At 48.8% G+C, this 19,485-nt stretch overlaps 1 protein-coding gene across 2 annotated transcripts in view; it reads right to left on the reverse strand.

Annotated features, from left to right (window-relative positions):
• Nucleotides 1-17,113, reverse strand: part of ADAP2 (ArfGAP with dual PH domains 2) — a 30,525-nt gene extending 13,412 nt beyond the window's left edge. Inside the window, exons 1-6 of one of the 2 annotated variants that reach the window (XM_043903101.1) lie at nucleotides 16,879-17,113; nucleotides 15,939-16,069; nucleotides 14,027-14,118; nucleotides 10,243-10,322; nucleotides 8,893-9,005; nucleotides 1,609-1,755 (exon numbers count right to left, since the gene is read on the reverse strand). In XM_043903101.1, the coding sequence (XP_043759036.1) occupies nucleotides 1,609-1,755; nucleotides 8,893-9,005; nucleotides 10,243-10,322; nucleotides 14,027-14,118; nucleotides 15,939-16,069; nucleotides 16,879-16,972 (657 nt within the window). In that variant the 5' untranslated portion in view covers nucleotides 16,973-17,113. Of the gene's footprint in view, nucleotides 1-1,608; nucleotides 1,756-8,892; nucleotides 9,006-10,242; nucleotides 10,323-14,026; nucleotides 14,119-15,649; nucleotides 15,692-15,938; nucleotides 16,074-16,878 lie in introns of those variants that run through there. The other variant, XM_043903102.1, reaches the window with a different exon arrangement.
• Nucleotides 17,114-19,485: the final 2,372 nt, after the last annotated feature.

The following is a 19,485-nucleotide window of genomic DNA, read 5'->3' on the forward strand; positions in this document are numbered from 1 at the left end:
TACATAAGCAGGCTTAGGAGGGGAAGGGACCTGCCCTAGTAACACGCCAGGAGTGGCAGGAGCAGGGTCCCAACTTCTGACTCCAAACCCCAGCCCTTCAGACCACGCCGGGACGTCAGCCCAGACTGTGGAGAGAGCACGAAGCCTGCTTGGAGGACGATCCACAGTCAGTATCGCAGTGCTGGGGCCTCTTGGGAAGATCCAGTCCCTGTATCTAGTTTCTGACTCCTGCTGTCAAGGGTCTTCCCTCCAGCAGAGGCGCACGAGGTGTCAGACAGGTGCAGGGTTCAGGAACCATCGGCCACGTGACTCTGAGCAAATTACCTAACACGCCCATGCCTCAGTGCGTGCGTACTAAGTCGCTTCAGTTGTGCGCAACCCTTTGCAACTCTATGGCCGTAGCCCGCCAGGTTCCTCTGTCCATGGGATTCTCCAGGCAAAAATACTGGAGTGGGTTGCCACGGCTTCCTCCAAGGGATCTTCCTGACCCAAGGACTGAACTTTCATCTCCTGTGACTCCTGTACTGCCGGTGGATTCTTTACCGCTGAGCCACCAGGGAAGTCCCATGCCTCAGTAACATGGGGATAAAACATTTCCAGGGTTGTTTTGAAGATTAAGAACTGACGTACAGGACTTCCCTGGCAGTCCAGTGATTAAGACTCCACACTTCCAATGGTTCCATCTTTGGTCAGGGAACGAAGATCCCACATGCCGCACAGTGCAGCCAAATTAATTAATTAATTTTTTTTAAAAGAAAAGGAATGATGTATAGTGATCACCAAGAAAAGTGCCCAGCTACAGAATTAATAGCAACTCATAGAACGTCAGCCCCCACCTCTGCACCTCCTCACCTCCACTTAGAATCTCTGACCCTTGCCCAGTCACATGACCCTACCATTTAGAGCTGGCTTTTGTCTTTGCAGCTGTACTATTGTCCTGCTCTTCTCTGATGGAGCTGACTTCCTGGACCTTTGATAGAGCTTCTCAAACTTCAGTGTGCCTGAATATCACCTGGGGATCCTGTGAAAATGCAGTTTCTAACTCAGCAGGTCCAGGGTGGGCCCGAGACGCTAGTTCTAACAAGCGCCCAGGTGATGATCCTGCAGCTGGGACCGGACCACACACTGAGAAGGGAGGCCGTGGGATGCACTGTTTGAGCTTCGAGTCATCCCTCCTCTCATATTTGGAATCTCTGGCTGCACCCGATTTGCCACCTCTGGGCATAGTCCTGTCTGCTAACTGGATGCCCCTGGGTGGCTATGCACCATCCAGACACACCCCCGGTCCCCTCCAGGTTCCTCTCCCAGATCTCACTCTGCCTTAACTTCTACTCTGTCTCCGACCAGAAGTGACAACAGGGACTTCCCTGACAGTTCGTTGGTTAAGACTCAGTGCTTTCACTGCCGAGGGCCCGGGTTTGATCCCTGGTTGGGGAACTAAGATCCCACAAGCCACGCAGTGTGGCCAAAAACAGAAAGTGACAACAGATTAAAGCAAACAGCAGCAGCGAATCTCAAGAGCCTATTGCTCCAGGGAGTCAGGGAGCTGGGCCTTCGAGGTTCGGGTCTACTGAGCTGGAGGCTGGAGTGGCAACGCCATCCTCTCACCTTCCCATTCTCGTGGTACACAAACAAGTTCCGAACGTGGCCGTCTCTCCGGTAGGTGATCTGCAGCCCGTGGGGGTTCCCAATCTTCTCTGTCTGGAAGGTGGCATTCAAGTCCTTGATGCTGATGACAGCTTTGGGGTCTTTACCCTAAAAGAGAGGAATCGGATACTCAGGATGCCTACAAGCAGTGGAGTGACTTCTCATCACCTTCGTCGGTGAGCCTTAAGGCAAACATGACCAATTCGGAACTCCACATAAGTTTTTAATGTTCTTGCCATAATATCAAGATCCACAGATATTCTACCACTCTCTGTATCCAGCCATCCCACCAATCCTGCTTAATCAGTGGGCTTCTCTGAACTGGAAGGGGGCTTGGAAAGACCGTAACTTAGAACTTTTCAAGCTTTTCAGCTATAGAACTTTTTCTAAAATAAATCATTAGGATTTCCCTTAGCGGTCCAGTGGTTAGGACTCCATGCTTCCACTGTAGGGGGCACGGGTTCAGTTCCTGGTCAGGAAACTAAGATCCTTCATGCTGTGCAACCAAAAAAAAAATTTATAATGAATATCCATGGAAGCCAATCAAATGAAATAGATAAACAAGTAAAAGCAGGGGTGGGGGCCTCAGAGCATGCCTTCCCACACTCTACTCTGTTCTCAGGGTCTGAACAGAGTCTGAGCACTCCCTGATGCTAAGAAGGCAAAGGGAAAACAAATGCTTCCTTTCATAACTGATGAGAGGAAGAAAAATGATACCAACAATCTAGTCCCATAGTAGCTGTAGCTGTAGTCACATGTAGATACTAAAATTAAAATGAATTAAAGTTAGGACTTCAGGGACTTCCCTGGTGGTCCAGTGGCTAAGACTCGGTGCTTCCAATGCAAGGGGCCCAGGTTCGTCCCCTGGTCAGGGATCTAGATCCCATAGCTTCCTGGAGTTCCTGCACGCCACAATGAAGACCAAAGATCCTGAATGCTGCAACCAAGACCCATCACAGCCAAATAAATAAGTAAATTTTTTTTTAGAGAGACTTTAGTTCCTTGGCACACGTACTCCCATTTCAGTTCTCAGTGGCTATTTGTGGCTAGTGGTTAGAGTTCTGGACAGATGCAGACATAGAACATTTCCATCACTGACAAAAGTTCTAATGGACAGTCTTCTCTAGAGGGAAACTTGATCTTATTTATTAAAACACTGACTGTTTTGCCCTGACCCACAATTTCACATCTCAGAATCTATCTGAGAAAGTAACTGCATTACTATGCAAATACATATGTCAAAAGATGTTTTATTACCATGTTGCTTATATCAGTAAAAAAAAAAATTATTTAAATGTCCATCAATGATAATGGGTTAAATAAATAAATAAATCATGGCACATCCACACAACAAAATATCACAGAATTGTCTAAGGAAAATTTAAATCAATATTACTAATATGAAAAAATATCCATGATATCTACGTGTAAGAAATACCAAGTACTAGGACAGGATATATAGTAGGAACCTATAAATGCAAAAATTGTACACACATATATATGCATATGCTACCTGCATATAGTGTATATATGATGTACATAAACTATATGTGTATATGTTTATTTGCACATACATAAGAAGTTTGGACAGATTCAGGCCAACATTCTTCATAATGACTTTCTTGAAAGATTACTAGAAGACTTTCCTTTTAAAATATTTACTATGAAAAATACTAAAAATACAAAAAAAAGTATATTTTGACAATATTGTTCCTTAAAAGGAAATTTATTTTAAAAATATGACATTACTAATAAAGTCAAAATCCCTTTAATTACTACTTACCCTGTCCCTTCCCCTCCTCCATTCCCCACAGTCAATCACTGTCATGAGTTTGATGTTCATCCTTCTAGCTCACTTTTTATACTTTTATACACACAATACACATGCTTATGAACTTACATGTGTTATGTGGCTTTAATTTACATAAATGGTATCATATAATATAGCTCATTCTACATCTTACTTTTGTCACTCAACCTGGTAGTTTTTAGTTCTATCCATGTTGAAATAAATCCATCTACTCAGCTCTTGTAAATGACTATACCAAAAGTTATCCATTTATTTTCCTGGTGACAAATATTGAGATCGTTTCTAATTTTTTGCTGCAGTCAGCTTGCGTCCTTGGCATCCATCTGTGAGGGTGTCTCTAGGTCACAGTACATACTTAGGAATGGAATTGCTAGCTCATAAGTGTGTACATCCTTGACTTACTGAAAACTGCTAAGTTATTTCACTACTAGCTCTCCGCAGTGGTTGCCCCAATATTTACTTCCAACAATAACACAGAAGAGTTTTCCTTTCTCCATATCCTCACCAACACTTGATGCTGCCAGTTTTCTAACATTTTGCCAACACGATGAGTTTGAGTGGACTCTCAGTTTGTGGTTAATTTTCACATATTCAGCTTAACTGAGGTATAATTTGTCAGCAATAAATGGAACTCATTTTAAGAGTACAGTTTTTTTGACAAGCATATATGCTCACGTAACCACCACCACCACAGTCAAGATATACATCAGGGACTTCCCTGGTGGTCCAGTGATTAAGAATCCCCCTTGCAATGCAGGGGACGAAGGCTCAGTCTCTAGTCAGGGACTAAGATCCTACATGCCGCAGAGCAACTAAGTCCATGAGCCACAACTACTGAGCTGATGTGCTCTAGAGCCCATGCGCCACAACAAGAGAAGCCACCAGAGTGAGGAGCCCGTGTACCACTAGAGAGTAACTCCTGCTCGCCACAACTAGAAAAAGCTTCAGTGCAACAATGAAGACCCAGCACAGCCAAAAAAAGGAATAAATACTTTTTTTTTAAAAAAGAGGCGTAATCTCTATCCCCTCCCCAATGACTGATGCTGAAGCTGAAACTCCAATACTTTGGCCAGCTGATGCGAAGAACTGACTCACTGGAAAAGGTCCTGATGCCGGGAAAGATTGAAGGCAGGAGGAGAAGGGGAATGACAGAGGATGAGATGGTTGGATGGCATCACCGACTCAATGGACATGAGTTTGGGTAAACTCTGGGAGTTGGTGATGGACAGGGAGGCCTGGCGTGCTGCGGTCCATGGGGTCACAAAGAGTCAGACATGACTGAGCGACTGAACTGAACTGAATTGAACCGAATTGGTTTTGGTTGCATGACTGGAACTGACCAATAGCAAGCAGTTCCTGGCCTAAACTTTGAGAGGCCTGGCAGCATCCTCGTTTGCTTGGGGGAAGTTGGCCGCCATGCTGTAACAAAGCTTGAGCTGGACTCCTGAATGAGGAACATTCACAGAGAGAAAAACCACAAGGAAGCAAAGCACGAGACATGTGAGTGAAGGCTTTCTGGGTCTCCCAGCCCAGCCCAGGAAAATGTAGCAGAGGGAATGACCCAGTTGAAGTCACAGGGAGTACCCTGTAGCAGCCACCACCTGCTCAAATTCCTGGCCCCAGAGGATTATGAGACACAATCAATTGCTATTTCAAGCCACTAACTTTTAGGGTGGTGTGTCACTCAGTAACAAATACCTAAAATACTCAGTCCTTAGACATCTTTTCTCATCCACCCCCACCCCCCACCTCAGTGATTCCAACCAGTCCTGTTGCTCAACCAGTTTGCACGCTGCTGACTCCAGCTCAAAACTTTCCCCAAACCTCTAGACTCAGAACTTCTGAGAACGGCTTCCTCAGTCTCTACGTGGATGACTAATAAGCATCTCAAAGGAAAAAGGACTCATGATCATCCCCTCAGGGAGCTAAATCTTTGCCATCTCAGCAAATGACAAACTAACCTCATAGTTGCATAAGGCAAAAAATCTGGGATGCATTCTTATTTTTTTGCTGTGCTGGGTCTTTGTGGCTGCCCTTGGGCTTTCTCTAGCTGCCGCGAGAGGAGGCTACTCTCTCTCTAGTTGCATGGGCTTCTTATTGAGATGTCTTCTCTTATTGTGGCTCACGGGCCCCAGAGCTCTTGGCTCAGTAGTTGTGGCACACAGGCTTCATTCTTCACAGCCCGTGGAATCTTCCTGGAGCAGAGATCGAACCTGTGTCTTCTGCACTGGTGGGCGGATTCTTAACCATTGGACCACCAGAGAAGTCCTGTGGATCATCCTTGATCCCTCTGGCTTTCACACCCCATGTCCAATCCTTTGGTATATCTCACTGGTTCTATTTCCAAACTGCATGCAGACCACTTTTAACCATCTCCAACACCATTATCCTGATCTTGGATTATTGTAGTAGCTTCCTAACTGGTTTCTCTGCTTCTACTCTTGCCTCCTCCTGCCCCACTCTTGCCCAAGTAGCAGCCAGAGTGTCTCTTTTTAAAAGTTTTAGTCAAAGCTTATCACTCTTCTGCTCAAAACCCTCCTGCGTGCATGCTAAGTCACTTCAGTCATGTCTGATTCTTTGTGATGCTATGGATCATAGCCCACCAGGCTCCAAAGCCCAAGGGATTCTCCAGTCAAGAACGTTGGAGCGGGTTGCCATGCCCTCCTGCAGGGGATCTTCCTGACCCAGGGACCGAATTTGGGTCTCTTATATCTCCTGCATTGGCAGGCAGGTTCTTTACCACTAGTGCCACCGGAGAAGCCCCAAAACCCTCATATGTCTTCCCAATAGCAGAGTAAAATCCAAACACAAAAATTTTTTGTAAAAATATTCTGGTGATAAACCATAATGAAAAAGAATATTAAGAAATAAGAATGTAATTTTTTTTAAAAGATCATATACCCAATAAGGGCCTTGTACATAGACTATAAAAAGAACTATTACAGTTCAAAAAAAAAAACAAATATCATAATCAAAATATGAGAAAAGGCTCTGAATAAACATTTCTACAAAGAAGATGTGCAATTGGCCAGTAAGTACATCAGAAGACACACAATATCACTAGCCATCAAGGAAATGCAAATCGAAATCACAATGAGATATTATCTTGTACCCATTAAGATGGCTATGATCAAAAAGACAGATAATAACAAACATTGGTGAGGGTGTGGAGAACCCTCATACACTACTGGTGAGAATGTAAAATGGTGCAGCTACTTTGGAAAAATTTCTCAAAAAATTAAACATAGAGTTACCATATGACTCAGCAGTTCCACTCCTAGGGAGAATTACCCAAGAAAATTGGAAACGTAGATTCACATAAAACCTTGTACATGAATGTTCATAGCAGCATTATTCATACTAACCAAAAAGTGGAAACAACTGTCCATCAGCTGATGAATAAATAAGTGAAATGTGGTATATCCATACAGTGGAATATTACTTGGCAATAAAAAGAAATGAAGTACTGATACATGCTACAACATGAATGATCCTTAAAAACCTAATGCTAAATGAAGGGAGTCTGCTATAAAGGACCACATATTGTATGATTCCATTTGTATGAAATGTCAAGAACAGGCAAATCTGACAGTAGATTAGTGGTTGCCTAGGGCAAGGGGAGGGCTTCCCTGGCGATTCAGCGGTAAAGAATCCACCTGCCAAGCAGCAGACACGGGTTCCACCCATGAGTCCGGAAGATCTCCTGGAGTAGGAAATGGCAACCCCCTGGGAAATCCCATGGACAGAGGAGCCTGGCAGGCTATAGTCCACGGAGTTGCAAAGAGTCAAACATGACTGAGCGACTAAACAACAACAGGGCTGGGGGAGGCTGGTAGAGTGGAGAACTAGAGCTCACACATGTGGGTTTTCTTTTTAGGGTAATGAAAATGTTCTAAAATTGACTATGGTGAAAGTTGCACAACTCCACGGATATACTAAAAGCTATTAATTACATACTTTAAATAGGTGAACTGCGAAGAGCTGACTCATTTGAAAAGACCCTGATGCTTGGAAAGATTGAGGGCAGGAGGAGAAGGGGACAACAGAAGATGAGATGGTTGAATGGCATCACTGACTCAATGGATGTGGGTTTGGGTGGACTCCGGGAGTTGGTGATGGACAAGGAGGCCTGGTGTGCTGCAATCCATGGGGTCACAAAGAGTTGGACATGACTGAGCGACTGAACTGAACTGAAATAGGTGAATCCTATGGTATGTGAATTTACATTTCAATAAAGGTGTTTCCCAAAAAAAAACCAAAACAAAACCATCTTCCTATGGTTTTCAAAGTCTTCCACTATGTGAGCTCATCTCTCTCCATTATTTTTTTTGCTCACTCTGTACCAGGCACTCTGGCCTCCTTCATGCCCTATAGTCTCACCAAATACACTCCCAGCTCAAGCCACGGCTATGGCTCATGGTTGGGAAGTTTGTGTGCTGAACCAAAAGCTCCTGGCTGAAGGGATGAGGAGAACTGGCATCTAGGCTTCTGCTTGCCTAGACTGGGACCAGGGATGCACCCTCTCAGAGGGGTCATCTTTTCTAATCAGCACACATGACCATGCTCCTGCACATACTGTTCTCTGCTTCTTCTACCCCTCCCCCACAAAGCCACATAACTTACTCATGTTTATTGTGTTCTGTGCTCAAAGGTCATCAGAGAGGCCCCCTCTGACCACCTCCCCACGCCCCATACTTGTATCATGCTCTAACCCTTCACTTTCTTTTATTTTACTTCATAGAACTTATTGCCACTGGATAGGTAACATATATTTTGCTTATTACCTGTCTCTATTCACTAGAATGGAAGCCCCAAGAGATCAGGAACTTCGTTTAGTTCACTGCTATATCTTCAGTGCTTGGAATAAGGTCTAGCATAGTAGGTGCTCGATGAATATATATTTTTGGGCTTCGATGGGTTTTCATTGCTGCGTGAGGGCTTACTCTAGTTGCAGTGATCGGGGGTCACTCTAGCTGCAGTGTGCAGGTTTCTCATTGCGGTGGATTCTCTTGTTGCGGAGCACAGGCTCTAGGGCACACAGGCTTCAGGGGCTGTGGCATACAGGCTTAGTTGCCCTGAAGTGTGTGGGATCTTCCTGGACCAGGGATCGAACCGGAGTCCCCTGCACTGGCAGGCTGATTCTTAACCTCTGGACAACAAGGAAGTCCAATACATATTTCCTGAGTGAATGAATAAATGAAGTAAAGTCAAGTGATCATCAAAAGCTTAATCATGGACCAGTTTAAGCCCATTCAAGGTGAAGAGAAGGTGAGGTTTTCAGTGGACTGGATGGATTGTATAATGAGGAAAAGTAGCAGCATGTGGTACCTAAGTCTCAGTGACTGAGCTCATCTGCAAGACCAGGCACCATTGATCAAACCATAGACCAGAGAGGGGTGAGTGCCCTCGCTCCGGCAGCAGTAAGGGAAGCTTACCTCTTCTTTAGTGTAGTACTTCAGCAGGCCTTCTCTTGCCAGGAGGACAAACCTCCTTTTCAGGAACTGTGCGTTATCCCTTCCCCGCTTCCACAGGAACCCTTCTCGGTTACCTGCCACCAAAGACGAGAAAGAGTGAACCACCGCAGCTCTAAGACCAACCAGCAATTCACCTGCCTGTTGGTGACCCCATACTGTGCAGTCTCAGGGGTGGAATGGACCGCCCACCTGCTGCTGAAACGTCTCAGATCTGATTTAGCTATTTCAGCTGCAGGATGTGGGCCTGGGGAAACTTTGCAATGCTGTATGATTTTAGTTGGGGGTCCCCCCAACTTTCTTTCTTGGCTGTTTCCTAAGAAGACATAGTAAACCTTTAGGTGGAGACTTCCCTGGTGGTCCAGTGGTTAAGAATCCACCTGCCAATGCAGGGGAAAGGTTTGATCTCTGGTCTGGGAAGATCCCACATGCTGCAGAGCGACTAAGCCCACGCGCCACAACTACTGAGCCCACGTGCCGCAACTATGGAAGCCTGCGGGCCTAGAGCCTGCGCTCTGCAACAAGAGAAGACACCGCAGCGAGACGCCAACGCACTGCCACTAGAAAGAAGCCAGTGCATCAACAAACACCCAGCACAGCCAAAAATAAATAAATAAGCTAAACTAAAAGTTAAAGGAACCCTTAAGTAGGCTAAGAACTGAGAAACTGCACCGATTTTGAAAGAGGCCCAACTTCACGTTGATAGCAGCCAACCGAAAGTCTCCCAAGTACGGGAATAATGAGTGACCTCCGGGTCCCTGCTGGCGGCTGAACACTCTGCTTCTGGCGGCTACGAGCGTTCAGCAATGGCTGCCTCTGGTCCTCGAGCGGTTTTGTACATTTTGCTCTCTGGGACAGTGTCCATTTGGACTCACAGCAGAGGGGTAGAATGTGCTGCAGGTCCAAGGCCACTGATGAGGTCATGCCCTGCACAAAGGTGGGGAGGGAGGCAAAACCAGCCCACTCTCCTTCTCAAGGCTTGTGCCACACCAGGGGCCCCCTTAGCCAGAAGCAGGTTGTCTATTTCTACCTGGTCTGCCCGGGGGTGAGTCTTCTTGCAATTTATACTAAGACTTATACACCCTGTGGTCCTGCAAGGACCTGAAACGAATGAGCTTCTCGGCCAAGAAGACCATAAAACCCCACCAGCCAATGTGTTGCTATTTTAGGAGCAGAGGAACCCACACCTTGGTCTCTGGGGCCAGAGGGACAGCGGCAGGTATCTCTCTGCTGACCTTGTTCCTAATACTCAGGCACTTCGTTTTCTAGAATGCATCAGAATCAGCCCTCAAAAGATAATGAAAATAACTTTACCTGGGTGTGAGATGGTTTTCCCATCGGCCATAAATTCCTGTCTCTCATACTTAGCTCGAATCCACTGTTCTTTTAAGACCCTAAAAAGAGAGAACCTTTAGTCAGCTGTGTCTGATGCATCCTCTCTTCATGGCAATTTTATGAGACCCTGTAGCTGAGGATGGGAGCTTCACAGCAGTGCCTGGCTGCCTGGCCAGGCTGGCCATGGTTTCTCCACCTGCATACTATTAACACTTGGGACCAGGTAATGCTTCATGATAGGGGACTATCTCATGCTTTGTAGGATGTTTAGCATTATCTCAGACTTCCACCCCCCTGATACCAATAGCAACCCCTCCCAAGTTGTGATACTCCAAAATGTCTGCAGACAAGGCCAGTATCTCACCAGGGAATAATCTCTCTCCCCAGGGGCTATATTCAAACCACTATGCTATTCCAACCTCAACCCCAATCCTCTAGGTCACTGAGACAGATGCCAGCTCCCCTGGACCATCTATTCTGCCACATCACACTATGTGTTCATGAGCTTAAGCCAGAGGAGTCCATGAGCCTCTCCCCAAGGCACAGCCATGAGATCTGGGCATGCTACAATGGACAGAGCAGTGGTCTTGGGGTCTGACCATCTGGGACCTGGTCCTACTCTACCATTTATCCACTGTGTGACCAAGGGCAAGTTACTTTACTCCTCTGAACTTGGGGAGTATTCCAGTAATATTATATCTACCTATCCCTTAGAGTCGTTGAGACGTTTAAATGCATACAGAGGGCCTAGTACTATGCTGAGCACATAATAGGTGTTTGTTATTAGCCCAACTGGACATTGTCACCCACAACCCATACAGAAAATCCACACAGCTGAGAGGGACTTCATTCCAATTGTTTGGTTCCCTCTTGCCTTTTCCAGGCAAATGTTCCCAGGTTGATATGACTGCATCCCATGGCCACAGGGAATGACCTAGAACTGAGTACCTGACCCAAATTGGTCAATCAGAGCTTGGCGCTGGGCTGTGGGGACCAAAAGGAGCAAAACTGAGAGAGGTGGATTGGAAGCCCTCTCTCCAGGGTGGAGCTGGGAGCTGGAGCTGGGAACATGGCTATGGTGTTGCTCCCAGCTACAGGAAGAAGTATATTAAAAAGCAGAGATATCACTTTGCCAACAAAGGTCTATACAGGCAGAACTATGGTTTTCCAGTAGTCATGTATGGATGTGAGAACCGGACCATAAAGAAGGCTGAGCACCGAACAATTGATGCTTTCGATCTGTGGTGCTGGAGGAGACTCTTGAGAGTCCCTGGGACTTCAAGGAGATCAAACCAGTCAATCCTAAAGGAAATCAATCCTAAATATTCATTGGAAGGACTGATGCTGAAGCTTAAGTTTTGATACTTCGGCCACCTGATGCGAAGAGCTGACTCATTGGAAAAGGAGCTGACTCCCTGATGCTGGGAAAGATTGAAGGCAAGAGGAGAAGGGGGCGACAGAGGGTGAGATGGTTGGATGGCATCACCGACTCAATGGACATGAGTTTGAATAAACTCCAGGAGATAGTGAAGGACAGGGAAGCCTGGCGTGCTGCAGTCCATGGGGTCACAAAGAATCGGACACGACTGAGCAGTTGAACAACAACAGGAAGAAAGCCTGGCTGAGAGAAAGAGGCAGGAATGGGAACCAGAGGGATTTCAGAGACTTGATAGTGCGGGAGCCTCCAGCTTGTCCTTCCGGAGGGTGGCTCCACCTCCGTTCTTTGTGCGGTCTGATCCGAACCCAGAAAATCACCTTGTGCATGAGCTGGTTTAAACTGGGTTTCTGTCGTGTATAGTCAAGAGCCCTACTGAATGCACTACCCTTGCCCCCAGGACATGGAGGAACTCTGAATCACAGAATCAGAGCTGGGAGAGGGAATGGAGACCGAGATTCTGGAGGTGGAGAATTCAGGGGACTTTTAGAATTAGGGATGGAGGCCATTAGTATTCAACCAGAAGGGGTTACAGTTCAGGGCTGTAGTAGAGGTCATGACACATAGTGTCTGTGTAGCACTGGCAGAGAGCCTTGAGCTCAGTAGGTGCTCACCAAGTACCCGATCCCTTCCCCTTGGAGCAAAGGGTTGGGAGCAAAGGGTGAGGCAAAAGGGGCCCTTTCACGTTAAGCCTGGCACATACCACAGCTGGGCCAGCCACCAGCCAATATGCCAAAGTGGAGGTAGAAATAGATTAAAATTGGCATGAAGGGTTTCCCTGGTGGTCCAGTGGTGAAGAATCTGCTTTGCAAGGCAAGCGACACCAGTCAGATCCCTGGTCCGGGAGGATGCCACATGCTGAGGAGCAACTAAGCCCGAGTGCTCCAGGGCCCACACGCCACAGCTCCTGAGCCCACCGTGCTGCGACTACTGAAGCCCGTGTGCCTAGAGCCTGTGCTCCACGAGAAGAGAAGCCACCGCAGTGAGAAGCCAGCGCATCTCAACGAAGAGCAGTCCCTGCTTGCTGCAACTAGAGAAAGCCTGCGCACAGCAATGAAGACCCACCCACAGCCAAACAATAAAAACAAGTAAATAAATCCTAAAAAAAAGAAATGGCATGAGGGGTGTCTTGTGAGATGTTTTACCTAAGTTATCTCCTTTAATCTCTACCATCATGCTACCACGCGGGCATCACTGTCTACATTTCAGAGATGAGGCTGCCACGACCTGAAGAGTTCTGCTCCCTTGTCTGCCTTTTCATAGCTGGAGAGTGACAGAGACAGAGAACCATACCGGGGTCTCCCGAGTGGAAAGCTGGGCCTGCCCTGCCACTCCCGGGATGTTTAAATACTAAGAAATGACAGGACACTAGGTACGGTTGTATAGTTTGTGCACGGTCCAACAGCATCCTGCCGTGGTTAGAGGACAATGGTGGCGGAAACGCAGCCTGTTTCCTGCAGGTCATGCCTCCTGTCTGCCTGGAGGTAAACCTTCTCCCCATTCACACTCCACTCACACTCAACCCGGAGGCTGAGTGCCTGGGAGGGAAGCTCAGGCTCAGGCCGTCAGTCCTGCAGAGGTCTGGGGTCACTAGGTAACCAGTGTCACCCTCATCCGTCACCCCCGGGGACCGGAACCCTCCTGCTGCTCCACGGCATGCAATCCCAGTACACTGGATTTTTTCCCAGCGTCTTGGTACAGTCACGAAGGCCCTGGTATCAGATGGGCTAGTCCCAGCTCTGCCTCTATCAGCCTCAGGTTTTTCATCCACATGGTTTTCACCAAATACTGATCTCATAGGGTTGTTGAGAGAACGAAAATTAACATACACAAGCATTTAGCACAGGGCCTGATACATAGTAAAGTTCAATAAATATTAGTAGCTGCAAGTATTTCTATGGTTATTATTTGGGGATCTGGGGCTTAAGCAGCTGCCTTGGAGCTATGCTGAGCTTGGGTGGGACAGCTCTGGGCACAAGATTCCATGCAAAGTAGCTGAAACACATTGATTCTGCTAGAATACTGGCGTTACTCTTCTTAATCAAGTTAGTCATCACCTGTAGGCTATTAGAACATCAAGGCAAAGGGACAGAAACTAAAGCAGATGTCCCATTTCACGGCTGTGGAAACTGAGTCTCAGAAAGGAGAAGAGACGACCCAAGCTCCGAAGGTAGAGAGGGCCTCACACAGATCTCTGTGTTCTCCATGTACCAAATGCTTTCCTGGCTCCACCTGCTGGGCAGGTCCACAAAAAAGACTGTCAGAGACAAAGGCACTGGAGATGGGGTAGTGGCGGGAGTGGGTGGGACCAGGAAATCATCCACTCACATGCAGTCGTTGGCCTGGGGGATGTAGTAGAATGCAGGGACTCTGGCTTCATACTTGGCCTTCACTCGGAGGTTCCCATTGTGGGTCATAAACTGCAAGACAACAGCAACTTGGGGTAAAGTTAGAACTTGAAAAAACGTGAAACGAAACCACAGTCTACCCAGAAGGTCACTGTTCTCACTGGCTCCTAGGCTGAGTCAGGAGACATTCCTCCTGGAGTTTGACATTTCTCCCGACCCAGCTTGGTCACGTGTGATGCTCAGAAGTCCCAGCCTGGAACAATGTAACAACCATGCCTCATACAGGCAGAGCACTTTACAGCTCTCCCACATTATTCCATTTGATCCCCTCAATCACTGTAATACTACTGTCCCTGTTATAAGGTGAGGACACCAAGGCTCAGAGAGGTTAGCTGGTAACACAGCTGGTCAGTGGAGAGCTGGAATTTGAACCCAGACCTGCCTAACTCCAAAGCTCATGTACTTTCTCCACTGCCCTCCACAGATGGCCAGGACCACCAGCAGTGGTCCGTAGGAGATAGATGGAACTGGAGGATGCACTTCAGTGTTCCATCCCATAGAGTATGTAGGTCAGGAAGATTGCACCAGAGAGACCCAGAGGCATGCATATGTGTCAGAAGCGGCCCTGGCCATCAGTCAGAACTCAGTAACATCAATGGCATTTCTGGGCTGGGGACACATGTGGAACAAACAGCCCATTTTTAATCCACGTCTCTTGGAAAGAGTGAACCCTATTCTTCCCTTCCCCACTGGCCACTGGGCTGTGTCTCAGGATATGCATGGGCTTTGGGTCTCCACAGAGCACGGTTCCCATCTCAGCTGTGCCATTTATTCACTGAGTGACCCCTGGGCTACACCTAACCCCCTGGGCTTCAGGGATCTCACCTGCAAAGATGAAGAAGCTATAACCGGGGAATGCCAAGAGCCAAGTTGCTTCAGTCGTGTCCGACTCTTTGGGACCCCCTGGATTGTAGCCCACCAGGCTGCTCTGTCCATGGGATTTCCCAGGCAAGAATACTGGAGTGGGTTGCCATTTCCTTCTCCAGGGAATCTTCCCAACCCAAGGATCGAACCCATGTCTCCTGCATTGGCAGGCAGGTTATTTTCCACTGAGCCATTAGGGAAGCCCATAACGGGGGAGTGATGAGGCACAAAGAAGCGACCTTCAGGTTTATATGCCAGTTTCCGGTCTTTCTCCTGCATTAGAATGTAAAGCTCCACATAAGCAGAGACTTTATCTTCACTGCTCTCTCCTACACCCAGCAAATGCAGGCTTAGAGGAATGAATGAATGAATGAACAAAGCATCTAGCCCAGTGGCCTAGCACAGTGCCTGGAACAGACAGGGGTACTCAGTAAACATGGGTCCTTGAAGTCCTCAGCCAGCCCAGTTTAGGACTGCCTGCTCTCTGAAGGTTTTCTGGCCAGAATGGTGTCATCATCCAGGCTGAAAGTGTTCTCCATCTCTGGAGATCAGGAGAACAAGGTGGCTCCCTCCCTGGCTAGGGGGACTGGAGAACGGCTATGGACCATGAATCAGGATACTTCTGTTCTGGTCCAGGACTTCAGCCACTAAGACCAGCAGCTGTTAATTGACTACTTACTTTGTACCTGTCTTGAGTCAGCATTTAATCCTGATAGCAGCTCTGTGAAGGGAGAGTGGTATATTTATAATACACGTGTGGAAAGGGCCCACAGCTAGTGTTAAATAGCAGGCTCCGGACCTTGCAGCTTGCAAGTAGGTAAGCGATGGAGCCAGGATTTGAACTCAGGGTGTCTGTCTAAGGCAACTCTAACTGGCTCCTTACTGCCCTTTTCTCGGCCTCAGTTTCCTTCCCTGGAGAATGGGAGCAGGCTCCTGTTCAAAGGTTCTCCACGTGCGCCCCTTGCTACCTCCACGATACTGTCGTCCCAGAAGTCAAGTCTGACGGATTTCACTTTGCTGATGTCTGGAAAGTTGCGGTGGACTCCGGAGCAGTTCAGACAGATAAAGATGCCCAGCTTGTAAGAGGCCCAGTCGGGATCTGCGGGGTGAGAGGGCAGGGTGGGGAGGTGGCTGAAGAAACCAGGGCTAGGCTAGGGGCGCCGGGAGAGGCAAGGGCTTGGCAGGTACCAACAGCCCATGCCTTCTCTCTCCGCCTCCCCGCCTTGCGCGAACTAAGATACCAGCATGAAACCCTCTGGTCAGCCCACTTGGCCCTGAGGCGGCTGCGGCGGCGGCCAGAATGAAGATCTTGGAAGGAGTCCGGGGGATGAAGAGCGAGAGGCTGAGGCGGGCGCGAAGTGGAAGTGACAGCACTTCAAGGAACTGAGAGGAGAGCGCGGAAGGACTGACCCGCAACTCGCCGGGAACTGCGGCTGGGAAGTGGGGTCAGAGTCCCTTGGCGTGCGCCGGGTCTGAGCGCGCAGAACCCCGGGGACGTCCGAGGCGCGGGAGCGGACACTGGACCATACGGGAAGACCTGGGTCCGGGGTCTGGGAACCCTGGTGTGTGGGATGTTTGGATCCGAGGGTGGGGGAAGGGGCTGGGTCCGAAAAGAAGAGGTCAAGGACCGTGGTCCGGGTGGGCAGGGTGTCTGGCAGAGGGAGGTGAGTAGAATGGGCAGGGCACCCGGGGCTGGGATCCAGCGTCGAGGTCCAGAGGTCAGGGGGCCCGGCTTCGAGTGGGGGCAGTACTGGCCGAGGAGAGGGCTGTGGGGGGCCCGGGTCCGAAGGTGATATAAGAGTCGTGCGCGGGGGTCTGGGACCCGCCCGGGTCTGGAGGCAGGGGACGGGACCCGCGGGCCGCGGGCCGGTCCAGAGTACCGGGCTACACGCGCCTCCGCGACCTTACCCGCCGCCCCGCAGTCTGCGCAGTACGCGTTGCCGGTGCCCGCCGCCTGCAGCAGCTCCAGCAGCCGCTTCTTGTTGCGCTCGCGGTCACCCATGGCCGGCCCCGGAGGGCTCAGGGCTCAGCCCGGCCGCCCCTCGGCCCGCGGCCGCCCATGGCCAGCTCGCTCGCCCGCAGGTGGAGCGGGAAGCAACCTCAGCTCCTGCAGCCAAGTCCTCGCCGCCAGCCCCGCCCCCGGGGCGTTAAGCCCCGCCCACTCTGGACTTTCCGGCCCGCCCCCGGCGCGTCCAGTTTGCGCCCCCAGCTGCGCGGATCGCGTTCCTCTCTAAGGCCGTCTGGGAGGGACCCAGCGCAGGGCTTGGAGTCGTTCACTCTGGCCGCTGATCAAATCCTGGCCTATCACCGGCTAGCGTTGTGACTGTGGACAACCTGATCAACCGCTCTGGGCCTCAATTTTCGCCTCTGTAAAAGGAGAATGAGGACATATGTCTTTGGAAAACTAGCAAGGCTCTAACTTCTGTTAAGGCATTCTCCTGATATAGGTCCTGTGCAGTGCTTAGTCGTTCAGTCGTGAGCTCTGCGACCTCATGGACCGTAGCCCGCCAGGCTCCTCTGTCCATGGGGATTCTCCAGGAAGAGTACTGGAGTGGGTTGCCATGTCCTCCTCCAGGGAATCTGGAAAGCCCAGGGATTGAACCCAGGTCTCCCGCATTGCGGATGGATTCTTTACCGACTGAGCCACCAGGGAGCTCAAGAATACTGGCGTGGGTAGCCATTCCCTTCTCCAGGGGATCTTCCCGACCCAGGAATCGAACCGGGCTCTCCTGCATTGCAGGTGGATTCTTTACCAGCTGAACTAGTAGGAAATATCTATGGAGATCCTACATCTACTTAAAGACACAGAGACGTTAAATGCCACCTCCTCAGGAAGCCCTCCTTGATACTTAGCTAGCTTGGAGTGATCTCTCCAGCTTCTCGTCTTGCTAGAATACTAGCCCTTATAAGGTCCATTTTTCCTTTTGACCCTGAGAGCTTTCAACCAACCTTGCATCACAGTTATTTATATATTTATGTTAATTCCTCCCCAACCTCTGACACACACTAGTTTGATGTCAGAAGTTTTATTTCTGTATCCCACACAGCTCCTAGAAACAGCACCTGCACATTTTTAGAAGTTCAATAAATAGTTGTTTGACTGTGTTCCCCAGGAAGTGAGGCTTTACCAATGGGATACCACCGGGCACTTTTATCTGAGAATGTTCATCACTTAAGGTGTGAGCGGGTTTTAGGTGGTCTTGAATCTGGGCATTTCATGAATCCCCCTGCCCCTTCCCCATTCCTGTCCCTCCTTGACATCATCCTCAGTGATGCACAGGCTCCTGGTAAGGCACTCGCTGTGCACACGTGTCACTCCCTCTGTATACAAACACCTATCTGTCATAAGCATAATGCACATGGATCTTCGGTTTCCATCCTGGTGGGTTGCAGCTGATCTTCTAGCTGACCTGCCAGCATCTCCAATTCATCACACATGCATATACGCATGTGAACATGTAAGGCAGCATGGTATAATGGAATGAATTCAGGAAGCCAGACTTTGAATCTTGGCTCCATCACTTACTAGCTGTGTGGCCTTGGGCAAGTTCCTTCACTTCTCAGAGCCTTGGACTCCTCATCTGTAAAATGAGGGTCGAGAGATCACCGAACAGGGTCATTGAGATGGTCATTGGCACACAAAGCCCTCAAAACTCAGTGGCTCCCTTGCTTCCCCGCTGGGCAGCTCATGGGATCATCTGTTGGAATGCTCTGTGTCATTTCCCATCTTCTCCAGGGTGGAGGAGGTCAGGCCTCCAGGCCCTGGGGGAGGGGAATATGACCAAGAATAACCAGCCAGGATGGTCTTGGATGTGGGGGTGCTGCCTGGCCTAGGAACATCTCCAGAGGAACCAGTGAGAGAGCTTGGAGAAGGGTCAGAGGCTGTTTACCAAACAGGCCGGAAGATGATTCATTTCCGCTGCTTTACATGAAAAAGAGACAGAAATAAATCTCCCAGGAGAAAGATGGGAAAGGCAACCTAAGGTATGAAGGCAAGGCAAGGGGGAAGAGGGGGAAAAACAGGGGACAGGCCAAGGACACCATTTCTCCACTGACAATGCCAGGGCGGAATGGTGATATTGGAATGGTTCTTGGGGGCCTTTGTCCCACTGAGCTGCCCTCCTTTGCACCATGAATCTCAGCATCGCCTCTCTGGAAGCCCCACAAAAAAACAACTGAAGGGGAAAAACAACATCTCTTTCACGGTGAGAAGCCAGATATTGAGAGGTTCCTTTAGTTTCTTCTCTTCCTTATTTCTGGAAGTTTCCAGTTAACAGAATTTCAAGGGACTTCCCTGGCAGTCCAGTGGTTTGGACTCCGTGCTTCCCTTGCAGCAGGTATGGGTTCGATCCCTGGTGGGGGAACTAACATCCCACATGCCGCAGGGCTCTGCCAAACTTTTTTTAAATTAAAATACATTTTTTAAACTAAAACAAACAAACAAACAGAATTTCAAGCCTCACGATTTGCCAAGAACAAACAAACAAACAAAAAAACCCAGAAACAAACCAAAAC

This window comes from Cervus elaphus, chromosome 5, assembly GCF_910594005.1.
Source record: "Cervus elaphus chromosome 5, mCerEla1.1, whole genome shotgun sequence".
NCBI lineage: Eukaryota > Metazoa > Chordata > Mammalia > Artiodactyla > Cervidae > Cervus > Cervus elaphus.